General features: G+C 32.3%; 1 protein-coding gene and 1 long non-coding RNA gene across 2 annotated transcripts; both read right to left on the reverse strand.

Moving 5' to 3' along the window:
- On the reverse strand, positions 1 to 10,377 carry LOC132295937 (uncharacterized). The gene is made up of 7 exons (XM_059794198.1): positions 10,188 to 10,377; positions 2,731 to 2,799; positions 1,227 to 1,356; positions 957 to 1,126; positions 590 to 719; positions 320 to 476; positions 1 to 185 (listed from the first exon to the last, which is right to left on the reverse strand). The coding sequence occupies exons 1-7, from the start codon at positions 10,375 to 10,377 to the stop codon at positions 15 to 17; spliced, it is 1,017 nt and encodes a 338-aa protein (XP_059650181.1). The 3' UTR covers positions 1 to 14.
- A 15,626-nt stretch (positions 10,378 to 26,003) lies between these two features.
- LOC132294512 (uncharacterized) lies at positions 26,004 to 26,843 on the reverse strand. The gene is made up of 2 exons (XR_009478103.1): positions 26,784 to 26,843; positions 26,004 to 26,527 (listed from the first exon to the last, which is right to left on the reverse strand). It is a non-coding gene; the product is annotated as an uncharacterized LOC132294512 (long non-coding RNA).

The raw sequence follows: 26,843 nt of genomic DNA on the forward strand, positions 1-26,843 counted from the left end.
GACATAATTTAACACTAAGTGAAGTTCTTAGTCACAGACATCATTACAATTTCTGCTTCAATAATTATAGTACCATCCACTAAGAAACCCTTTGATTTGTCATGGAGTTCCCTTAGAGACGTGAAGGCCTGGAATCCCCAGCTCCATATCGTGGGACCGAACCACCCACTACCTGCAAAATGAATTTTGAAGGAAAATTAACAAAAAAAAAAAAAAGAAAAAAAAAAAAAGAAAAAAAAAAAAGAAAAAGATATTCAATCCCCCTACAAAAGAAAAAGCTCCCGCAGTAAGCAAGTTCATCAAAAGCAGCTGAGTGTACCTCCAGATTCGTGGTGTTTACCATTACTTGGTCCCTTATCCTCAACTTAAATCTTGCATACAGTTTGTGTTTAGGAAACAGAGATACTTCAAGAAACAGAGATATGTATTCATGTTTGACCTTTCTACTATCTCCTTTGGGATAGAGAACAAGATTCCTGAAATTCATTATAAAAGGACATAAACAATAGCTTACCTAAGGAATCAAACAAGCCAGTTTCGAATTACGAACAACCAGAATTAAAGGAAGACATGAAAATGTTGATCATACCAATTCCGGCCACCAATGTTAAACTCCTCAGAGTACAGAAATTCTTCACTTAATGATGAAAATTTCTCAACCTTCCAAGTGTGAACTTTGTTACTTAGTAGCTTTGTCATGCATAGACACTCACCTTTGCCTGCATATTTCATAACAAATACCTCTGCTCCAAATACACAGGTGTCATCTATGAGGTACCCGTTTGAAGGATCTTGGAACTCTTCGAGAGAGAAATTTCTCAAAACCCCATTCTGTCTTCATAGCATGGAAGCGCCTTACTGGTTCAACATCTACATTATATATAGATTATAAAATATATAAATATTATGTTGCCATAGCAGATTTCAGGAAATATAATGTGTAGTAGAGAAACTACCTTCGATAGTTAAGTACTTGCCACGTATATGATCAAAGACGAATAATTTCAAGTTCACATTGACCTCCCAACCGCGAGTAAGAGTTTCTGTATCGGATATTACCAAATATAGTGAAATATAATCTTTTCCATTTCTTTTCTTATTCCCAGTTGGGTAGAAAGACAATTTCCTGAAAATCCAAAAATACATAGATATGATCAATTGAGTTTTGACGTGCAGAACATGGATAAACTAAAGAGTATGAAAGAAAACATAAATAGACAACGCACCATGTATAGCCTCCGACTTCAAAAACATCTGATTGATAATTTTCAGTTTTTGTTTCCAGAAGCACAGAGAAAGACTCTATCTTGAAGATGTAATGTGACGGTTGGACATCACGCAATGTCTTTCTAATTTCTGCAACAGAATGAATACAGACAATGGCTTAGGTGGTGAAAAATCAAAGGACTCCCATGTTTATTATATATGCATGCATATCAATATGGATGATTAACTAATAACTTTGGAATAGTAAAAAATCATTTGGCATGCTAAAAGCCACCTTGTAAAATCGAAGTACTCTCGCAACAAATTCATTTACTTATTTTCTTTTGTTGAAGTTCTCTACCAAAACCCCTTTTTAAATTCAATTTGTAGCTTTAAACTTTAGGGATTGGGACACTCACTGCTTTGGATTTTGGGAGCTCACTAGGTTGATTTGCACTAAAGTGCATCAAATGGTTATCTGGTCACATGGTATGGAAATAGATACAGCTATGCTAAAAGAATTTTAGTAAAATGCATGATGACTGTCAGAAAAAGATGGTAACTTGCTGTATCGATCCCGTAAGCAAGGAATGAAATGTAAATGGAAATTAAAGAGAACATGGTGAGAATCTGTAACACAAAATATATAGACTTTATAGATCCAAGGTTCAGATAATTGCTCTGTTTCCTTCCGCTACAAAGAAACACTCCTCTCGTTGAGAAGAAAATATCACAAATAAAAGAACTGTTAAATCAGTGTCGAAAATGTGTTAACAGGAATCATAAATACTCAATTGTAATTCACAATGTCAAGAAATTAAGGATGTTTTTACTTCAGAATACATTAGATTAACCAACTCAGATCAAACTTATAACTTCAACAACGAGATATTCCTTTTCCTAATTTAAACTTCAAGTCAAAACCAAACAAGAACAAGTACTCTCACCATCTTGGTTATAATGGTTTATATAACTAGGGAGAATTTCATACTTCCATATAGCTTAGATCCTATTTACAAGGTGAAGAGAGTTCTATGAAGACAGATTATATCAATGCTAAAAAGAATAGCATCTTTATTTACTTTCATAAAGGCAGAGGAGCACAATTGAATCTGATTACCCAAGAATAATGCGTAAAGAGATGGAATGACATAGTGGATGTTCACGAATGAACAATGAACAACTTCAATTTTACGAAGTTTAGTTACTCATATGTTGGATTATTATATTTGTAAGCAAAATAGTAGTTTATTATGTCTGGAAAACTGGATAATGGACTCCAAACCTTTTACGCAGACGATTTCAGTTCACTCTTTACATGTGACTATTCAACCTCTCTTATATGCATATATAAACATTGATAAACTACTATTTTGCTTACAATAATTTCATAGGATTGTGCTACCTCTAGCATTACTATTTCTACAATGTTAATATGACATAGAATATATATAAATAATTTTTAAATCATGTAAAGTAAAGGTATAAGAAAAGAAGATAATTTCGCAGCTGTGGAAAGCTTACCGTTCGCAGCAACAATCTTAGACATCTCTATTCCAGGTTGAGTTAGCAAAGCACATACGTACAGGCTTCCTGTTTATACAAAGAATATTGATCAATTTTGATAGAATAAAAAACACATGTTCAATATTCTTGAAAGAAGCCTTTGATAGAAAATCTGATATATTCAGAAAAAAAAAAAAAAAAAAAAAAAAATCCCTCAATAATTTAAGATCATTAATCAAAATTACCCCAATTTATAACATGTACTCCATAAACAATTACACATTCATTAATCTCTTACCTTGCAATACCGGCGGAGTTACTTTGGAAAGCTCCAATCCTTGACGAACGAACAATAAATCAACTTTCAATCGACAATATATAAGCCAATCAACTTTGTGCGTATTTATAATAAAAAAAAATTAACCAACCTAATTACACATAACCTAATAGTATAAGTAATAGCCCAATGAAACCTAAGAAACAAGGAAAGGTTATTTTCTACCAATTAGTTTGAAAAAAATTGGAGGTACGGTTGCTGCTGGAATTATATATATATATAATAAGTATTTTTGACAATTAAATTATTTTTTACTATATTTGATATTAGCAACTTTATTAAGGAAATGGTGTAATTGTTTTTATAAAAAATTACAAGGTCAAAATTATCTAATGAAAAAAAAAATTACCTAAAATATTCAATTCCTACTTAGAATGCCTTAGAAATGCAGTTTTAAAAACTTCAAATTCTAACTTAATTTAAACGTTCTACTTAATTAAATTTGATAATCATTAAAAGCACTTATAATAGTTACCAAACAAACGCAATTTTTCAAACTAAAAGTACTTTTAAGCAATAGAGAAGCAATTTCAAATGTGCTCTAAATCAGCTACTTTTTTTACTTGATCACTAGTAATTAATTTTTAAAATATTAAATTATTTTTCTCACAACTTTAACAATTTTTCTAGGTTAAAAATAAAAACTTTATCTCTTAATAATTAATTTATGTAGATTTTGCATTGTGATTTGGTTTTATTACACGTTCTTTTGCTTTAAGTGGTGGATTATGCTCTATTTTTTTTTCTCTCTTTCTTTTGCACTCTCTGTTTTTTTTTCCTCTTGCTTATGCCCATAAAAAATATATATATATATTAAAACATTATTTCGGGGTAGGACTCATCTCTAACGGGCAGGTTCGTGTCATACCAGTTTCATTGTCATCTCTAATTTTTCATTTTTATTTGGTATTATAAATTATCAAAATAATTGAACATAGGTCGTTCAGACTAATAACTACAACTGTTTTGTTTTGAGTAGGTTAGTCGTAGTAGGGTCGTTAAAATATACCCAAACCCTATTACCCATTCAATAATTAAAGATTACTGAGCAAGTAGTTTAGTTAAGCGGGAGTCAAAAAAAAAAAAAAAAATTTAAGCGAGATCAATCACTAATGGATAATGAATTTAATGAGTTAAATGAGTTAAGAGTGAACATACACTCCCAACCTACCAGACACGTCCCTTTGTTATTTGGTCACGTAATTTTCAAGTTAATCCCCACACTAATATTTCTCTCTCTCTGACTATTTCTCTCTTTAAAACTTTTGTTCTGTATAACAGACCCAAATTAATAAAACCCTTACTGGAGCGATGCTAAGGACAGTCAATTTAAAACCCTTCCTGGACCGATGCTAAGGACAGTCCTTGCTGGAGCGTATGCACAACAAACGGAAGGGAGACACGCCTAAAAGCCTAGCAGACACAAAATAACCACGAAGCCCAAGCATGAACCCAACCCAACTATGACAGTGAAGCAACTTTTTTTATATGCATTATAATCAGTATAATGCAGCTAATTACCATTACTGGTTTGACAAAGTGAATCACATCCCAAATTGAGTGTGCCCATTATATGCATTATAATCACTATAATGCCGCTAATGATCATTACTCAATCGGACAGTTATTCGGCTCACTGTTTCGATGAGCCTATCCTTATTTCCTGTCAAATTTCGGTGATCCTATCATTACACTTAATAATTAATAAAATAAATAAATAAACAACAACACGAAAAGAAGGAAAAGGATAAAGTAACCCATTTTCCCAGTGAAAAACTCAATTATTTGTTTCTATGAAAGAATTCAAAAATATTCACTAATAAGTAATTATTATGTAAACTTGATAATTAGGTGTGGCGATAATATTCAAGTGGTAAATGGTTATGCCTTTAGTATCCATCTTATTGATCTAAAGTTTGAAAAAAAAAAATGCTTGGTAACTACTAATCTTTTTTGGAATTTTATTTTATTTTCTTTTTATTATTATTATTATTATTTTGGTGAAGTACAATGAGTAAAATAAGTTTAATCATAATAAAATGCCACAGCTTGTTTTATTTCCTAAGAATTTTCCTTTAGAACACTACCTAAGAATTTTCCTTTAGAACACTACCCTTTTTCTTTTTTTCTTTGGTAAAGACAATGTGTAACAGGTGGGCGCTTGCCCATTTACCCAAAAGCTCGAACTGTTGGGTCGTGCTGCATACCCACCCATTTATACCCATGTCACTTCCCATCCAGATCCAATGTGGGACAAATTTTCCCTTGTAACATTCTCCCCCACCCGAACTCGCAATGCCCTCGTTGCGGTCGGGCCACCCTGCCTACCCGGGGTGGTACACCCGGACGTCTTTCGGGCCGGGCGCTTGGCGTGACACCGGATCAAGGACTGAGTCTGGCTCTGATACCAACTGTAACGGGTGGGCGCTTGCCCATTTACCCAAAAACTCGAACTGTTGGGTAGTGCTGCATACCCACCCATTTATACCCATGTCACTTCCCATCCGGATCCGATGTGGGACAAGTTTTCCCTTGTAACACAATGACACCCCATAACAGTCATATACAAGTTAACTATTTTTTTACAATGACATCTCTTGAAGGTTGACAAGCTGACAAAAACATCCCTGTAGCCACCTACCACATATGACACATCGGGAATGGACCAACTTGCCATTTGATTGTTTAATGTACCATTTTAACTTTACAACTTAATGAATTGGACTAATCTACCTTTCATTAACATTGATGCAAAAGAGTTGAAATGCTAAGTTAGAGGAAATTTTTGCACAGCAGTGAATAAAAAATTCATAGAAAATTCATTTGAAATCGAAATGGAATAAACAAAAATGTTTTGGAAAGTAGACTCGTGGAAGTAAAAAACTGAAAATTTTGGTTTTGATCTGATATCTAGAAGGCTATCAAATAAATAAATTAAAAATATGATTTCAAAAGTAAAAAATTTAATAAAATTGATAAAATTTAATGCCCAAATTTCTCTTCAACGGTTATGTTTGGCTATAGACTATATACCAGTTTTACATTTTATCAATTTCCCCCCCTCATTACCCCCAATAGTCATGTATGGCTACAGAATATAGATATAAATTAAGTTTTATCAATTTGCCCCCTCGTTAACTCCACCTGTCATGTATGACACTTTGGCTTTTGTGATACCTCAAATTTCGGAACACGGGTTTATCAAGTCCGCGCACAAAATAAGGGGATATCAAAACAATTAAAGTATTTAAACAAGCACAGATTACAAAATCAAATAAATAATAAATAATACGCTGAAGAAAACTAATAAATAATAAATCCACTAATAATTTTTCAATGATTACAACTCGAGAATCCCGTAACTTAAGGGCCCCTTAACCAAAAGTCACTATTCAGAATTTCAGAAATAAATACTAATGTCAAATAAAGAAATAATATCCTACTTTGAAATAAACTGCAAGAATACATAAGTCTTCCAACTGCGGATCCTCGACCTTGAGACTTAAACCTCTAGTAACCTAAAAGATAAAAATAAAGTGGGTCAAACCCACGAGCAAGTTCTCTCTACTAAGCCTTTGAAAACCAATAAATAAATCATCTATACCAAAACCAACACTCATAAAGTTTTAACTTTAATGTACGATGATACACATATATAAATATATATAAATACTTATATATAATTCAACAATCCTATCCATTAATAGGTTCATTAAATTATAAAAACCATTAACCAATGATTAATTAATAATCATTACTAAACCAATCCACTAATATATATTTCTTTTAAAAAGAAACTCATCTATCCTTAATTCCATTCTGGACAGTAATTTAATCATTTAAGCAATAAATTACAATTAAAGAAATAATGCATTAAATCCAAAACCTAATAATGATTTTTAGTTATTTAAATCACATGGACAATATCTAGGTCTTGACAAATCATCCATGTCTCTACTAATATTATTTTATTAATATATATAAAATATTACACTAACATGTAAGTACTAGATTATTATAATCCTAATCCAACCCATACATGCAATAACAAAATTGTAATCATCTAACACATAACAATTTAACTATGAAATGACAATTCAACTATGCCATTATAAATATATTTATTTATATATTAACAATTCAACCATGCTTCCTTAAGTATATTTATTTATACTTTTAATTAGCAATTCATCCATGTTTCCCATATATGAAATTTATTCATAAATAATAAAGCCATATATTTAAGCCTTTGTTAACTCATCCATACCATCAATTCAACCATGTACCAAACCTTAAAACTAATTTAACCATAAACCAAATTATACATAGGCATTCATGCATATTATAAACATACCCCTTAATTTAACAACCAGTCTATTAAGATATACCAAATATAAGAATAATAATTAATCATCTTAAATAATATATACATATACACATATATTATTTTATATATATATATATATAACACCTTCCATAATAATCCTTGATTATCAATTAAAATTATATATATATATATATATATATATATATATATACATACATCCTTCCATACTAATCATATATTAATTAATTCATATATAAAATATATATATATGTACACACACATTTCCTTCCATCCCCAATTATTAATTAAATATATATACGCACATTAAATACCTTAGTGATACTCCATGCCTTTCAAAACATCACGAACACATCCTCTAATGGTTGCTTTCAACCTTAACAACTTAAAAATGAATTATGGGAATTCACTGGACCTCACAGGAAATTTCAGGGACCTCAAACACCTTCGCACGCGCCCCCACGCGTCACCACACGCGCTTAGACCCATTGCACGCGCCTCCATAAGAAGCCACGAGTCTTCACGCGCTCTCACGCACTACCCACACGCCTGATTACTCCTCAAGCTGACGTGGCGTCTTCTGGTTGGCTAGTTCTTCTTGTTCTGGTGAGCCACGTCTCACTGGATTCCATCTTTATTGACTTGACTTGGTTAACGGTCCAGATCTATTGCGCACTTATTCTCCATGGACATCCACCACACCAGATTCATCCACTTAGATTAAATCAATCCAATGACCTAGATCAGCGTGTGCACCTTCTACCTATGCACATGCCCACACTAAAATATCTGAATATCATCAGGACCATTCTAAGGTCCTGATTTGAGGCACACAGAAGTGTTGCGCTCCACGACTCACTAAATTACAGCCTCCTATTTGTTGTGCCGATATGTAACCGTGGCATATATTTAATTTTAAAAAATTATAAAAATAATTCCAATTACATTCCAGAATATTCCTAAAAATACAACACAAATTCTAAAAATAATCTGACAAATCCAGAAAAATCCCAAAAGCTTAATTTATTATTTTTGGGCATATATGAAAATGTAATTATATTAAGATCTATTTAATTTAATTAATCATGCTATACAAAGTTAAAGTAAACTATAAAAATTTCAGAAATTAAAGTTTAATTAACCTAACCTCACGTACAAGATTTAAATTATCAAAACAATACATACATATATTCACATGTTTAAATCTATAATTTTGTAAAGAATAATCATTTTCATATAATCTAATTAATAAATTAATTTAATAAATAAAATAAAACTATGATTTTGATAATCATGGTGATAAGGTTATGAGTTCTAAAAGAAGAAGTAGAGAAGAACTCGTCTGTCTCTTTCAAATCCGACGTCCTATTTCTCTGATCCGGTCTCCTCTTTGTCAGTCATTCTTCTTCTTTTCTCTCGGTCTCTCTTATTTTTCTAACGTGGAAACCTTTAAATCCTAAAGTCTTATGCGTATATTTATGCACATTAAAAATTCAAATCATTTTCCAATTATGACTACCAAATAAAACAATAAATATACACACACACACACACACACACACACACACACATATATATATATATATATATATATATATATATATATATATATATATATATTCCTTCCATAAATAATCATTAGTTAAATAAATCACCTATACCTATATATATATATCAATAAATATATATATATATATCCTTCCATAATGATTATTAATTAATTATATATATATATATATATATATATATATATAATTATGCAAAAATAATTATTTAAATATCTTCATAACCATGGGTCTTTATTAATTAACCCAACAAGGCTTCATTCAAGCCTAAGACTACATCTATTGATCCCACTTCTCTTAAGCCCAAACCATTTAACTTAAATAAATAAAATAATTAAATTAAATCAAACCTATTAAAGATAAATAATTCACAATAAAATCACACAAGCTTAAATACACACAAATCAAATAAACAATTAATGCATAGCATTCCACAAATCAAACACCATATCAATTTAACAAATATAATTACGAAATATAATTTAACTAAAACAAGACAATTACTCTACGCACTTAATTTAAATAAAATAAATCATTTAAAAATAAAATAAAAGCAAGTAATCACAATTAAATCAAACAAATCATTTAAAAACAAAATAAAAGTAATTAATCCCAATTAATAAATCCTTTAAAATATCAGGGTATTACATTCTTCCTCCCTAACAAAAGAAATTTCATCCTCGGAATTCACGAATCCATGAAATGAAACTCTGGTTATTTATCCCAAATTTTCATTTTCCCTTATCAAAACATTTACTATGTTAGATATCCAATATGTAAATATCTATAGTAATATGCCCACAATTCACGTGTAAATTGCTAACACCTAGTAGTGTAATATACTAACAATCAATGGCTTATATATATATATATATATATATATATATATATATATATATATATATATATATCACTATCATAAGTCAAAACAATCTAGATACTAATGAACATAATACACTTGTATCTAATAAGTTATGTCTAAGTTTACCTCGAATAGAAAACATACCCTTAATTCTTCTAAGGTGCCCATGCATTACAAGGTGTGGCATCGTACACCCTGTCTAAATGCAACTGTTGTATAGGCTGCCCTTGTGGTGGCGGTGGTACTGGTAAGGCTGGAAATGTCTAAGCATGCACATGTGGAATCTATGGAGTAGGTAATGGTTGCCACTGTCCCTATTGCCCATGTTGTTTCTGAGCCAACCTAGGACATCGTTTGGCTAAATACCCATAATCTCCACACTTATAGCAATAACCCCTAAATATATATGACTGCCCCTCCTGGTGATTACCCTGTAGTTGTCCCTATCCAGTCTGAGGTGTTCCCTTCTGCTGAATGGGAACTCCCTCTCTCTGAACTTCTGAATTACCCTTGTTCTTCTTCCAAGGTTGTTGTCCTTGGAATCTACCCTTGTCATTCTATCGGTTCCCATTATCATTCACTTTCTCAGCTGGCTGATTAGTATAGTCTTTGCCATCCCGCTTCTCACCCCTAATCTGTCTGAAATCCACATTCAGCTGATAAAGCTGTAAAGCTGCGTCCACCACTTGAGCATAAGTAGTGTAGGCTGGACTACCTATAATAGATCGCTTAATAGACCACATCAATCCATTAACAAAACTAGAACGTTTCTTCTCTTCTATTGTAAGGTTCCTGAATTTTGTCATTTTTCAATTTCTGGAATTTTTTAATTTTCGGGGGTATTTTTGTCTTTTTCTCGTTTTGCGTGCCAAACATCGTGGGGTGTGTTGGCCGTGTTCGAGAGTTGGGTGGGACATTTCCTTGAGTTCAGGACTCTTGGAAATGCACCGGTTGTTATTTCGACTTTTCTCCATTTTTCAGGTTGGACAGTCTCGGGTGGGACCCGCTACCGGAATCGTTATGTACGGGAATTTTATTTTAGGTTCATTGCATACCATATGTAATTATTTTGTGCATATTTAATGTGGTTGTATGCCATTTTGTATAGTTATATGCACATATGTGTGTGTAGTGGGAAAAAAAAATTTGTAGTGGGACCCACCATTAAAGGTTTTATGACCAAGAGACCAACATTGGTCTCATTCTCTTTCTCTCACCCAGTACTAGCTCTCTCTCCCTCTTTCCTCTTCATTTTTCTTTTCTTTTTGGCTTCAAGCTTCAATCTTCAATTAGTTTTTCATCTTTTGGAAATTTTGGTTGCCGTTTGCGGCAAATCGAAGAGCTCGGCGAGATCTTTAAGTTGATGTAAGTAATTGCAACTTTGGTGCATCCTAGGAATTTTGAAAATTAGGGCTTTGATTTGGAGTTTTGGGGGTTTTCATCCATTGAGGTAAGGGTGTTCTAATGCATGATTTCTTTTAGTTTTGTGAATTTTATAACTTGAATTGATGTCTAGCATGTTCAATTAGTATAAATTCTTGTAAAATTTGCTTAAATGATAGGTATGGACTATATGTGACTAATTGTTAGTTGTTTTATAGTATTGAAACATGCTTACATGAAGTTAAATCCATGTCTTATATGCTTGTTATGCAAAATTGATGTTAAATGAGAATTTTAGTTATGTAGTTTAGAAATTTGCTTTACATAGCATGTGTGAGAATTTTATGGTTAAATTGATGAATTTAAGTATGAAACATTCCATGCATTCATTGGGATAGAAAAAAAGGGAAAATGTCTTTAAAACAAGTGAAAATTGTTTTGGGAAAGGTTTTCTAAAAGTGTTTGCAAAAACCCTAACGCCTAGGAGGCGCCTAGTGGTCTGTGGTGTTAGTGTAATCTATAGGGGAGTTTAGTTGAGCTAACCAGGCCAGATGCGACGCCTTGGAGGTGCCTTGTGGTCGTGGATGGTTAGTCAATCCTCCTTTCGTGACGCCTTAGAGGTGCCTTGGGTCGGATTATACTAAAGGTTTGAACGTTGAAACGGAAATGTTTCGGATATAGGGAGTGACATTGCATGACATTGCACTTCATTAGAATATATGGTGTGTATGTGTTTGGGTGACAATTGTTATTTACTTGTCGCTGTAGTTATTGCCATGTACCCCTATGCAATGATCCCATTTTCTTACGTGGATTCACGGGGTCACAAGAAGTGTATCTTAGACATTTCCTACTGAGCGTTTAGCTCACCCCATATTTTTTTTAACATTTTCAGGTTTGGGAAAAGAAATGGCGGGCGACAATCCACCACAGTCTTAGTTTGTATTAGAAGAATGTATCTTTTGCTACCTTTTGTATTAGGCCCCATTTTGTAAAGTGTTGACCCAAAGTGTATCATTTTGCAACTTGTGAAGTATTTAGTTTCATTTTGTATATGGCCATTGGGGAATTGTAATTATACTTATTTACACTAAATCTTTTAGTGTATTTCGTGTAACGTGTTGTAAATTATGTTAATATTGTTGTTGTTAATGTATTAGATGTTAAAATGTATTCAAATATGTACGTGGGTATGGTGTGTAGGGTGATTGGTTATCAATGTTGATGTATCTCGGACAGTGAAGAATTTCGAGTTTGGATAACCAAGAACCGATCGACGTAAAGTTCCCACACGTCGACCGGATAACCTGAACCAGTCGACGTGTAGCCTCCCACACGTCCACCGGTATCTTGGCATTAGCCATTTCACTGTGCATGACCTGAACCAGTAGACGTGTAGCCTCCCACACGTTGACCGGTATCTGGCAGTGGGCAATGTCACTGTGCGTGACCCAAACCAGTTGACGTGTAATGCATACACGTCGACTGGTTCCTGTTCCATACATTTTTTGTTTAATTTCCCTAATTATCCTTTTATTAAAAGTTACGGTATTTATATTAGGACCCAATAAAATTCAATAATTATTTTTTAATCACAGAAAAGACTATATTGCCCCGAACTCTATCATATTTATTAAGTGACATAAATAAGTGACCATTATGCCCTTTGAATCTCATACTATTAGACTTATAGCAATGACCATTTTGTCCTTGTTGGGTTTTAATATATAAATTTAACGTGAAAGGACCATATTGCCCTTGGATGATTTTGGGTCGGATAAAGATCCGTTTAACGATCCGGACCCAGTGGATTTGGGTCGTTACATCTGTATCCACCTCCTCTAGAGCAAAAAGTGATAAACTTGTAAATTGCTGCTCATACTCTACTATAGACATGTTCCTGTGCCCTAAGTTAAAAAACTTCATCTTCATAGCTGCCCTGATCGCATATGGAAAGCACTTCTCATCGAAACGAGCACTGAACTGATCATAGGTTAATAAAGTCCTCTCTTTGCAGAAGTAACTGACTCCCACCACTGGAGTGCATCCCTGACAAGCTTGAAGTTAGCAAATATCTGTTTTTGAACCTTCGTGCACTAAACCATGCAAAGATGTTACTCGATGCCCTTCTTCCACTGGTGAGCTACTTTTGCATCGGTGGAGCCTGAGAATTTAGGTGGGCTCCCCTTTGTGAAAGAACTCATAGCTTTCTCCCAAGGATTTGTCTGAACCGCAAGTGATAGTATAGGTGCCTGCTAAACCTGTGGTTGATTCCGAACTGCAGCTGTTACACTTGTTTCTATAGCCCGAGCAATGAGGTCATTTATATGAGGAGAATACTCTGGATCCTTGCCCTGATTGTAGCCCAGATCCTAAGACTCCTGAATATGCTGTACTTCCTCCTGCTCGATGTGCAACTGATCATTATCCTCCTGAAACCTAGGCAGTTGTTGCTTTTCCGCAACTCGCTAACGTTGTAGGAGATATCGTTGCTTACATGCCGTTTTCCTTTGCTGCCTGTTTCCTTGCATGTCTCATCCTCTTCTAGCGTTACCCATTCTGTTAACACAGAAAGATAGACATTAGAATGATTATAACGGACAGTAAAGGAATATAATGAATCTTAAACTTAAACTCTAAATAAAAGAGTACACAACGCGGAATTCACATAACGAAAGACACCCTAAGGACACTTGAACCTAAAGTACTCTGATACCAACTGTGATACCCCCAAATTTCAGAATACGGGTTGATCAAGTCCGCGCACAAAATAAGGGGATATCAAAACAATTAAAGTATTTAAACAAATACAGATTACAAAATGAAATAAATAATAAATAATATGCTGAAGATAACTAATAAATAATAAATCCACTAATAACTTTCCAATGGTTATAACTCAAGAATCTCGTAACTTAAGAACTCCTAAACCAAAAGTCACTATTCGGAATTTCAGAAATAATTAATAATGTCAAATAAAGAAATAATATCCTAATTTAAAATAAACCGAAAGAATAGATAAGTCTTCCAGTGTGGATCCTTAACCTTGAGACTTGGACCTCTACTAACCTGAAAGATAAAAATAAAGTGGGTCAAACTCACGAGCAAATTCTCTCTACCAAGTCTTTGAAAACCAATAAACAAATCAGTTATACCAAAACCAACCCTCATAAAGTTTTAACTTTAATGTACGATGATACACATATATAAATACTTATATATAATTCAATAATCTTATCCATTAATAGGTTCATTAAATTATTAAAACCATTAACCAATGATTAATTAATAATCATTACTAAACCAATCCACCAATATATATTTCTTTTAAAAAGAAACTCACCTATTTTTAATTCCATCCTAAACAGTAATTTAATCATTTAAGTAATAAATTACAATTAAAGGATTAATGCATTGAATCCAAAAGCCAATAATGATTTTTAGTTATTTAAATTGCACGGCCAATATCTAGGCCTTAACAAATCATCCATGTCTCCACTAATATTATTTTATTAATATATAAAAAAAATAATACACTAACCTGTAAGTATTAGATTATTCTAATCATAATCCAACCTATACATGTAATAACAAAATTGTAATCATCTAACACATAACAATTTAACTATGAAATGGCAATTCAGCGATGCCATTATAAATATATTTATTTATATTTTTAATTAGCAATTCATCCATGCTTCCTATATTGATAATTTATTCAAAAATAATAAAGCCATATATTTAAGCCTTTGGCAACTCATCCATGCCTTCAATTCAACCATGTACCAAATCTTAAAACTAATTTAACCATAAACCAAATGATACATAGGCATTCCATGCATATTATAAACATACCACTTAATTTAACAACCAGCCTATTAAGATATACCAAATATAAGAATAATAATTAATCATCTTAAATAATATATACATATACACATATATTATTTTTTATATATATATATATATATATATATATATATATATATATAATTTTAATTAATAATCAAGAATTATTATGGAAGGTGCTTTATATATATATATATGTATATATATATATATATATATATATATATATATACACACACACACACACACACACACTTCTTTCCATCCCTAATTATTAATTATATATATATATATATACGCACATTAAATACCCTAGTGATACTCTATGCCTCTCAAAACACCACGAACACATCCTCTAATGGTTGTTTTCAACCTTAACTTAAAAATTAATTCTGAGAACTTCCAAGGACCTCAAACACCCTCGCACGTGCCCCCACGCACCGCCACACGTGCCTAGACCCATTACACGCTCCTCCACGAGTTTCCGTAAGAAGCCACGAGTCTTCACCCGCCCACACGCGCATTCACGCACTGCCCACACGCCTGATTACTCATCTGGCTGACGTAGCATCTTCTGGTTGGCTAGTTCTTCTTGTTCTAGTGAGCTGCATCTCACTGGATTACTTCTTCATTGACTTGACCTGGTGAACGATCCAGATCTATTGCGCACTGACATCCACCACACCAGATTCTTCCATTTAGATTAAATCAATCCAATGGCCTAGATCAGTGTGTCCACCTTCTACCCATACACACGCCCACACTGGAATATCCGAATATCATTAGGACCATCCTAAGGTCCTGATTTGAGGCGCACTGAAGTGCTGCGCTCCGCGACTCACTAAATTACAGCTTCCTATTTGTTACGTCGATATGTAACAGTGGCATATATTTAATTTAAAAAAATTATAAAAATAATTTCAAATACATTCCAGAATATTCCTAAAAATATAAAACAAATTCTAAAAATAATCTGAAAAATCCAGAAAAATCCCAAAAGCTTAATTTATTATTTTTGGACATATATGAACATGTAATTATATTAAGATCTATTTAATTTAATTAATCATGCTACACAAAGTTAAAGTAAACTATAAAAATTTCAGAAATTAAAATTTAATTAACCTAACCTCACGTACAAGATTTAAATTATCAAAACAATACATACATATATTCACATGTTTAAATCCATAATTTTGTAAAGAATAAACATGTTCATATAATCTGATTAATAAATTAATTTAATAAATAAAATAAAAATATAATTTCAATAATCATGATGATAAGGTTATGAGTTCTAAGAGGAGAAGTAGAGAAGAACTTGCCTGTTTCATCCAAATCCGACGTCCTATTTCTCTGATCAGGTCTCCTCTTTGTTAGCCCTTCTTCTTTTTCTCTCTATGTCTCTCTTATTTTTCTAACGTGAAAACCTTTAAACCCTAAAGTCTTATATGCATATATTCATGCACATTAAAAATCCAAATCTTTTTTCAATTATGACTACCAAATAAAATAATAAAAATAATAAATATATATACACATATTATATATATATATATATATATATATATATATATATAAAAATCAAAAATCCAAATATACATATATATATCATTAGTTAAATAAATCAATAAATATATATATTAAAAATCCAAATCCTTTTTCAATTATGATTACAAAATAAAATAATAAAAATAATAAATATATATACACATATATTATATAATATATATATAAATATATATATATATTCTTTCCATAAATAATCATTAGTTAAATAAATCAATAAATATATATATACAAATATATATATATCCTTCCATAATGATTATTAATTATATATATATAATCATTATGGAAGGATATATACATATTTATATATATATGTAATTATGCAAAGATAATTATTTAAATATCTTCATAATCATGGGTCTTTATTAATTAACCCAATAAGGCTTCATTCAGGCCCAAGACTACATCCATTGATCCCACTCTTCTTAAGCCTAAACCATTTAACTGAAATAAATAAAATAATTAAATTAAATTAAACCTATTAAATACAAATAATTCACAATAAAATCACACAAACTTAAATACACACAAATCAAATAAACAATTCACTCATAGCATTCTACAAATTAAACACCATATCAATTCAATAAATATAATTACGAAATATAATTTAATTAAAACAAGACAATTAATCTACACAATTAATTTAAATAAAACAAATCATTTAAAAATAAAATAAAAGCAAGTAGTCACAATTAAATCAAACAAATCATTTAAAAATAAAATAAAAGTAATTAATCCCAATTAATAAATCCTTTAAAATATTGGGGTATTACAGCTTTATAAATAGCAAACTATAATTTTTATTTTGTGATACACAAATCTCTCTATTCTCCACTTATATTTTCCTATTTAATATATATTGATACAACCCGAGCGTGTGCACAAAATAATGCACAACACTTTAGGTTTAGAATTAATGTCAAGTGGGTATTATATTTTATAATTTATAAACCACTAGACACTTATACTATGTAGTATGAAATGAGAAGGGATCGAACCCAAGAGACCTTTGGCTTGGATTTAAATAAGGCAATTGGTTTTAACAAGTGATTACCATAAGAGAGAGAAAATAAAGAGATGGTTGGTTGATTAAGCTAGTGAACAACTAAATTAAAATGCAATGAAAATAAACTAAACTAGAGATAAGGGTTTAAGAGATAGAAGAAAATTCTCAGGGTTTATTGGCATCACCACTGAACTCATGCAATTAACCACTTGTTTTTCATTAATGGGGAGAACATTATTGCAACTTAAATATAGTTTCAATCACTAAAATAACTTGCAATCAAGTATGCATGAATTATCAAATGTAAGTATGAATTGTCTACTTAATGACATGTAAACTAGGGAATAGAACAACCCATCAAGCCTAAGCATACTCCATCAAACTAACCACAATTGCATCTAATGAGAACATACATTAATCAAGAGGATAATGAAATTTGCATATAATAAGTGTGGATTATCAATTCAAGCAATGCATTCTCTACCTAATGACAAGTAAACTAATTTGTAGCATAACCCATTAAGATAAAGTATAACCCATCAAATTAATCAGCAATCCCATCCAATAAAATCTATGCCATGGCCATCACTAAACCCAAATAACAATGGAATCTAGTGTTGAGTATAATTCTCTAATCACACATAGACATGCAATTACATAGAGAATTAATGAAAGAATTAATCTTTAACATCTAATCAAGAGCATAACACTAAATTAATTATACATAGACATATAATCAACATATAGAGTTAATGAAAGAATTAAACCAACACGTGCCATGATTTGTCAAATCAAGCCTGTAAATAGGAATCACAAGGCCATAACATCAACTACAACAATATATTAATCTCCCCAAAAAAATAGAAATCCAAGGGTTTAAAAATACATAAACTTAGAGTTTAACCAAGCCCTAAGTGGAGATCTAGCCCATCATGGTTGTGGTGGGTCAAGGTGTCAACAAGATCCTCCTCCATGCTTTGCTCCATCTTTTTCTTCCTTGAAGCTCTAGAGAGATGAGTGTGTAGATGTTCTTCCCAAAACTTGTGCCTCCACTCTTCCCTCTCTTCTAACCTTCGCCTCGTTCTCAAAGAGAACGTGATCTTTTCTCCCATAAAATAAAACTAAAACTTAAAAATCTAATAAATTAAAAACTCCTTTAAATAAAATAATACTAACCCTAAACTAATGGCTCACTGGACCTTAAGTAACAAACCCTATTAAAGCCCATAAATTACAAAAATAAGCCAAAAATAAGAAAATCCTATAATGTTGTCAAGTCCTGGGGGATCAATCCCCAATCATGGGGATCGATCCCCCAAGAGTTAAAAATTTTCTTTAAGCCTTATTTAGCTCCATTTTGGCCCTAGGCTCGTTGGTTTGCTTCTTCATCTTTGAGAACATCATTAAAGGCCCGAGACTGACCGCTTTTGAAGAATAAACACACTATAAGAGCAATGGGTTGCGACCTCTTTTTGCCATTTTTTTTAACTTGTTCTGAATGTCTTTGCTTGACTCCAAAGAGGCTTTAATGGACCATTCTTAGCTCATTTTAACTTTATTGCCCTGAAATACACATAAACATAAATTAGGACTAAAGCATGAAATTAAGATAGATGCAAAGACTGAAATACCCTAGCTTAAGTGCTGAAAATAGACCACTATAATTTTTATTTTGTGATACACAAATCTCTTTATTCTCCACTTATATTTTCCTATGTAATATATATATATATATAAACATATATATAAACGAATGTCTCAATTAAGCGTAAATACAACTCGCGAAGGTAGGAGCAAATGTTATATACAGTATATGACAAGATTTGTTGTTGTCGTAATTTTGTTATAGTGAAGGTTACAGATAATGACAAAAATCAGAACAAAAGAAAGTTGTACTACACTTCTCAAACATGTAGTTTGTAGGAATGGTGTAACACTATCGATGGTGTTGTTGCTGTTAAGCAGTCACCTGTATATCAAATTTTGATTGAGGTTGGTGTTGAACTGAGGTTGTAGAGAGACAAGCTAAAGGTTCAAGGTTACAAGTTGTTGAAACAACTAATTTGTATTTGAAGATAGTTGTATTTGCATGCTTCTTGTTATCTATTTTTACTATTTTTTTTAAATAAAATGATGCAAGGAATATTGACCTATATTGAATACATTTACCATATAAAAACATTATATATTATCACTGCACATGCATATACCACCACAAAACAAGCATTATCTATTACTGAGAAAGCACAAAAAAATAACCAGTTTCATACTGTCAGTTACATCATCAACAACAACTTAAAAGTTTTAAGTTTCAAACAAGCATAAGTCAATATTTAATACAATCCTCGCAACATTGGAATCAAAAGCAACACCGCAACATTGGAATCAACCATTTTTTATACAATCCAAGCAACATTGGAATCAAAAGTGACAAACCCTAAAGCCAGCTCACTATTGTATTGTGAATAAGACCCAAAAGACACCCCAATATAAGAATTGTGTGATTCTTTCCTTCTACTGCTTTTGCTACCCTTTCTGTAATTGCATGTCAAGAATTAGAATACTACTTGCAAGAATAAAGTCGTATACATAAGGATCAAATATTAGTAATTTATTGCTTACCCATTGTGGAGAAGTAATTGTAATGACCTAAATTCGGGGATTCCAGATTGTTAATTGCGTCCTAACCTGACCCGAGGTCATACAAGGGTAAAATGGTCATTTTACATCAAAGAGGAAATAATTTGACAAGTAAGTCAAATAAGGTTTAACAATCCACTTAAGTCATTTCATGACATTCTAAGAAGTTCTAGGGGACCTATCCATAGTTTCCCCACGAATACTCCTTCTCGGTTTGAAGTATTCTTCGATACCTCTTCACTAAGTTAGCTATGACTCTCAGTGTGATTATAATTTGAGGATGATGTTAACATAATTGAAAATCTGACTTCGAGCCGGTTAGTTTATACTCAAGAACAACCCTGTAATGACTTAACCTGGAGGTTCGAAATCGCTATGCGGGTCCCTACCCGGACTCGAAGGCACACAAGGGTAAAATGGTCATTGCAATGTAAAATATGGGGAAGGGTTGACTATAAGTAGTAAATGGGGCTTTCTAACATCACATTAACCAATTCAGTCCCTTTCATAAGTTTCTAATGGCCATAGGTATAATCTCCCACACTTACCCACTCTCAGTTTGAAGGATTCTTCGACACCTCTTCACTAAAATAGCTATAACTCTCAATGTGATTGGAATTTGAAGATGATATTGATATCATTGGAAAGTTGACTTCAAGACGGTTAGTTTAGACCAAAGAACGACCCAATTTGGACTTGAAACAAATGAGTTATGGCCATTCGAAGTATGAGTTGACAACTAGTGGACAATCGAGTGCTCGATCGATCAAGCCCAACTCGACCGATCGAGTCCAAGCTCGAACGGTGGGGCCGAGAGCATGAAATTTGAGGTTTTTTTCAATTTTTTCTAAGTATGAAAGGTATCAATCGATCGCCCAGAAAATAGTCAATTTGGCTTCTTAGGAAGCTTTGGTTAGTTCCTACATTAAAATTTAAGATAAATGACAATTCCATACACTTAAAACCTGTCCCAAAGCAATCATGAAAATATAGATACACTCCCAAAACATTATCCATACATTATAATGTCTCAAAATACATCATTAAATTGCATATTATCCCAAAACTTCAAGGTGAAAACGTTGTTGTCATTCTTATCACTTACATGCCCAAATTATACAAATAACATCCCAAAAGAATAAGTTTACAAGTTAGAGACCCTTAAGGTCTTAATTATAATACTTTATAAAATTAGACGGATAACGTCATCTTTACAAAAAATAATCGTCATAGTTACGCATTGTTTACAAAAATTACAAAAGATGGTTCATCACCCTCTACTATACTTCTGGAGGAATGTCATCAACCACTTCCTTACCGAGACCTGAAAAATTTTAAAGGAAGGGGTGAGCACAGGGGCTCAGTAGAAGTTGCCTAAGGTGTCAACTTTGGACTCCCTTGAGCCACAAAACACATAACGGGAATAAAAATGAACAGGGGTCATGCATAGAGGTTTTTATAGCATTTAACTCATATAATCATTCTCATCACGACAAATATACAACTTATCACAAGTATGCATAAAAATACAATGCAATGCACCATGTCCCCAACTTGGTCTCTACCGACCTTGACTCACACCGAAAACCGCTAACTGACTTTACCAATGCGAGATTGATTAGCTATCCTTGTCCTCTAAACCGACGACCATTTAGGCCTAGTAATCAACTTTACGTGTCATAAACCGGCACGTGTTCCCGTCAAAGTTGGTACCGGACTCGCGAAATCTGGTTACTTTTATAAAAATTTCATTTCATATCCCTTTCTCCTTTTCCTTTCCCTATCATGCCATGCATATGCACCAATGTTCTAAATTAGACAATTCTACTAAAACAACCATAACCACAAGAATATGTCATCCTTTAGCAATTTGTCTCAACATGGCATTTTATGAAACTTAAACGTCACCATAGCATGTTTCCCAATGTAATCGTAAATAAGGCAATTTCTATATTTTAAACACAACATGCTCATCATGAAATTAACTCTTTCTTTACTAAGTTAGCACTTAACACATAGCATGGAAAAGAATTATACTTGTCACATTTAAACATACTTAGTTCATATCACTACATCATCATCATTTTCATAACCTTGCATTAGAGGATGAAAATTAGAGAATTCAAGATATCATGCTCCATAAAAGACAAAGTACATGGTCTTAGAAAAACCCTACCTCAATTGCTTCTAGCCAAACAAGCCCTTAGCCAAGCCTTAATCTCGAAATCCACCAAGCCCTAGCATCAATTGTGTCAAATGGAAGCTCTCAATGTGTATTCTAACTTCTTCTCCTTATTCTCCTCTCAAATCTCACCTTAAGGCCCTCAAAAATGGCTTTAAAGCATGTAGATACATATATGTATATAGATATATAGAAAGAGAAGAGGACTAGAGAGAGAAAGGGAATTCCGAAAATGAAGAAGACTTATGGGTTTTAGGCTTGTCTTCCTTTCATTCCACAGGCCTAATGGTGCCAAGTGTCACTCATCCATGGATTACTAACTTATGCTCAAGTTACCTTATTGCCTTCACTCATCCCTTGCAATGCCTTATATGTCCCATAAAATATCTTCCAACATATATAGATACACATATATGTATATGTATATGAAATGTCTATAATGCCCTTTATTGAAAACGGCAAAACTGGGAGAAATTCCTGAACTTGGAAATTATCCCGACTTTTTAAAAAAATCTAAAAATGATCCTGTCAACTCTGATTGTCGTAAAATAATTAAAAAAATTACATTTCTAGAGATTTAAATTATTTTTGGGTACATTTCCCGCAACAGTTTTTAGTTACAATAGAAAACATTAAGAAATACTAATTTAATATTTTGTATTTGAGCCTCTTTTTTACAATAAACACAATACTATTCAAGTTATAACAAGAAAATATCAAACAAATATAATACTTTGTTTCATTACAATTAGACTTGTCAATGGAGCGGATCTTGATCCAAATCCGATTCGATTAGTCAGATATGAATTGAACAAAAAAATCCGATAACCCGATTACAATCCGAATCCGAAAATCCATTAGCTTAACAAATCGGATATGAATTATGTTGATCCGATCCGATAAAAATCCGATCCGATTAAAATTTTAAATATATATATATATATATATATATATATATATATATATAATTATTTATCAATAATTTAACATATTTATATCAATGGTCCTATTAGAATTGTATTAGAGATAACCCAAAAATCCAATAAAAAATAAAAAAAATCATTGATAATGTTATATATACAATAGTGCGGTGTTCTCATCCACATTCTAGTAAATCTCATAATATACATACTAATAGTGTGGTGTTCTCATCAATGTTATATATATTAGTTATATATTACTAAATTTATATATATTAATTATTGATCATTATATTCATTTGGTCGCATAGTTATATTATGTAGTATTCTGTATATTAGCAATTCTCTAATTCATCTAACTTTATAATTATATATGTTAGTAAATATGATTTCAATCCGAATTCGAATTCAAATCCAATTCGATCCGAGTCCGAGCTAAATAGGATATGGATTGGGACATTTAGTCCGAGAACCCGTTAGTAATCCGAATCTGATAATCTGTTTGCTTAATAAATCAGATATAGATTTGATCGATCCGAATCCGATCCATTGATGGCCTAGTTACAATACGCCATACCAACACAAAACACAAAGCAAATTTTCAAACCAATCCTAAATCCATGGTGGGTCTTACATTAATCCTTATTCCTTACATAAGACATTAAGACCCACTAAGCTATACATGTACAGATGTCTTTCGTGCTTTCATGTACATAGCTGGTTTTAAAATTAAACTTACTTAACAAAACATGAAAAATATAAATTCAATTTAGGTTGCTAGCTCTGTGATTTTGGGCCTAATCTCCTACCGAGCCTATGAATATTGTACACTCTTTTATCTTCAATAAATAAATAAAAAAGGATAAAGTACAATGACACCTCTTGAAGTTTGTCATAAGAACACCGAGATACAAGTTAGTCTTTTTTTAGACAATGACACCCCCTATCAAAAATTCCAGCCAAACAACCCCTAAAAAATTGGTAAAAGGCGAAATTGCCCTTCAACATTTAATTGATAAAAAATCTGAAGACTTAAATGACATAATTTTCCTTGATGCATTACTAAGCAATACCTCCCTCTCTCAGCTCTCATCTCACCACCTACATCTGTGCCATCGGCGCCAACATCACCATAACCGGTGACAACCACCGCCATACTCATACCACAATCAGTGACAGCCACCGCCACCACCATACTCATCCCATAACAACCAACACACCCTTGCCATCACAACCACAGCAGGAAGCAAGAAACACCACCGCTGACCCCCAAATCGAAACCCCACATCGGTGTATTAAACCCAACACACATACGCACACTTACAGATTCCTAATCGATCCCTACCACCAACATATTAAATAAGGGGTTGCGTCGCCTAAGAAAATAATTTTTTTAACATTCATTCGATTAGCATTTTATGTTTTTTTTTAATTTTTAATTTTTTTATTTAAAAAAAAAAATTATAATTTGAATAAAATAAAACTTACAATAAAAGAAAAACATTATTGTATATTTGAGAAAATTTTCTTGAGAATTCAAAACTTTCTTCTATTTTTTTGTTTGGAAAATTTTATAAAAAGTTAAATAATTATGAAAAGAAAATTTTCCTACTAACCTGTGTTTAAAAAATTTTCGTTTCATTTCTTTTCTTGCAATTTTCATTTAGAGATATTCTCATAGAACTGTAAAAAATCTAACATACATTTTTCTAGAATTTTGGATAATAGTTAAACAAAATTTGTATGATCTAGAATATTAAGATTTTTATAAATGGCCAAAAATTTTCAGGTGAGTGACTATAAATAGATGTATAATGAGGTTGAAGTCTCCACCAAAAAAACCCCAGTATAAGTAGTAAATGCAATAGCCACATAAGCATCCAAAAAAGACTTTGAGGGAAATCTCCGCCTCTATCGCGTAAATGCCACTGTTGATGGCGAAACCTCCTTTTCCTCCGGCGAAGCCTACTCTTCCTCCGGTACGGACTCCTCTTCTTCCTCAGTCGCTATGGCAATTACGGCGACGGTGAGGGATGGGGCCACTTGGATTGTATCGATTAAGAGGATAGACATTAGTTTCTGGGAGAGTAAGATCTGCAAGCTATACAAAGTTTACATTAACAAAACGTTGAACTAACCAAATGATCATCTACAATTAATCAACATTAACAAAGATCATATAAAATGTCTAATGTTGAGCGAGTGCGTGGCCCTTTTGAACCGCCAACGGCACCGAAAAACGATGTTTTGGCTTTTTTGAGGTGAAATACCCTCTCATCCTCAGTTCGCTTCAACTTCAGATCCAAATTCTTGCTCTGATGTACCAGAGAATTGAGGTTCGAGCAAGGGCAGATCCAAGATTTCTCATTGGGGTGGGCTAAATCAAAATATATCTAAGTGTAAAGTTAACCCTATCGTTGGTTCACAATTGTCGTACACTTTTGTGCTCCCAACTATATATCTTTCTCTCTACAAGTCCATATCTATAGAAATCTCCCATGCCAATATTAGCCAAGACACTCAGAAAGCTTATTTTATCCTAAGTAGGGTAATTCTTATTGGTGGACTCTCTCTTCTTTATTGTTTCAGATTCAACATTTCAGAAGCTCTGTCAATGCTCAAACTAATCCACAGATAAAATTAGGGTTTAGAGAGATGAAAAAGAAGAGAGCTCTAGTAGATGAATCATATTACACACCATTGTTTGAAAAATCATGTGTGAACTGTGAAGTGACCAAAGATTTGTGTAACTAAAAGAATTAGACACTATGCTCAATAGTATGTCTTCAACTCTAAATTTCCTTCAATTCTAAGTGCTTTGACTTAATTTGAGTGCATCAACATATTATCAATATCATCAGTCGTCATCGCTAGAGTCAACGTTAACATCAACATCCTCATAACGTTGACATTAACATCCTCATCAAGAATCATCATCTAGAATCACGAAATCCTCTTGTATAGATATATATTTGATTAAGATAAACTGAAAAGAGACTTCCTATCATAATTGGTCATTTTAAAACCAACATCACTACTACAATGGTAAGGGGATTTATATATTTCAATTAGCTAGGCAAAAAAAACATACCTATTTTCTTTGTACCTACTCCACCCATTCCCATCAACTCTCTTTTTCCATAAAAGAGACCTATATCATTAGGACAAAAGGGGGAAAATTTTAAAAGCATTAATAAACTTGTAAAACATATATTCTGAAATTGAAAACTAAACTTCCAAGTCTTTAATTCCCATTAATAAATTGTTCGAACATCACATCATAACAATATTATATATATGTATGTAGAAACAAAAACAAAAAATCAGTATGTAAAACATGAATAAATAAACGTAACCAATAGCTAAAAATGCCAATTAAAATTTTAGAAAAAGTAAGAGTTTGTTACCAGATGATTGAGAAGGCATGTTTCTTGAACCTTGTTCTTGCTAAATGTTATAACCCGATG

The sequence above is a fragment of the Cornus florida genome, unplaced genomic scaffold (assembly GCF_030987335.1).
Source record: "Cornus florida cultivar Cherokee Brave unplaced genomic scaffold, ASM3098733v1 CherokeeBrave_3.0.0_Hap2_Chr02, whole genome shotgun sequence".
NCBI classification, from domain to species: Eukaryota; Viridiplantae; Streptophyta; class Magnoliopsida; order Cornales; family Cornaceae; genus Cornus; species Cornus florida.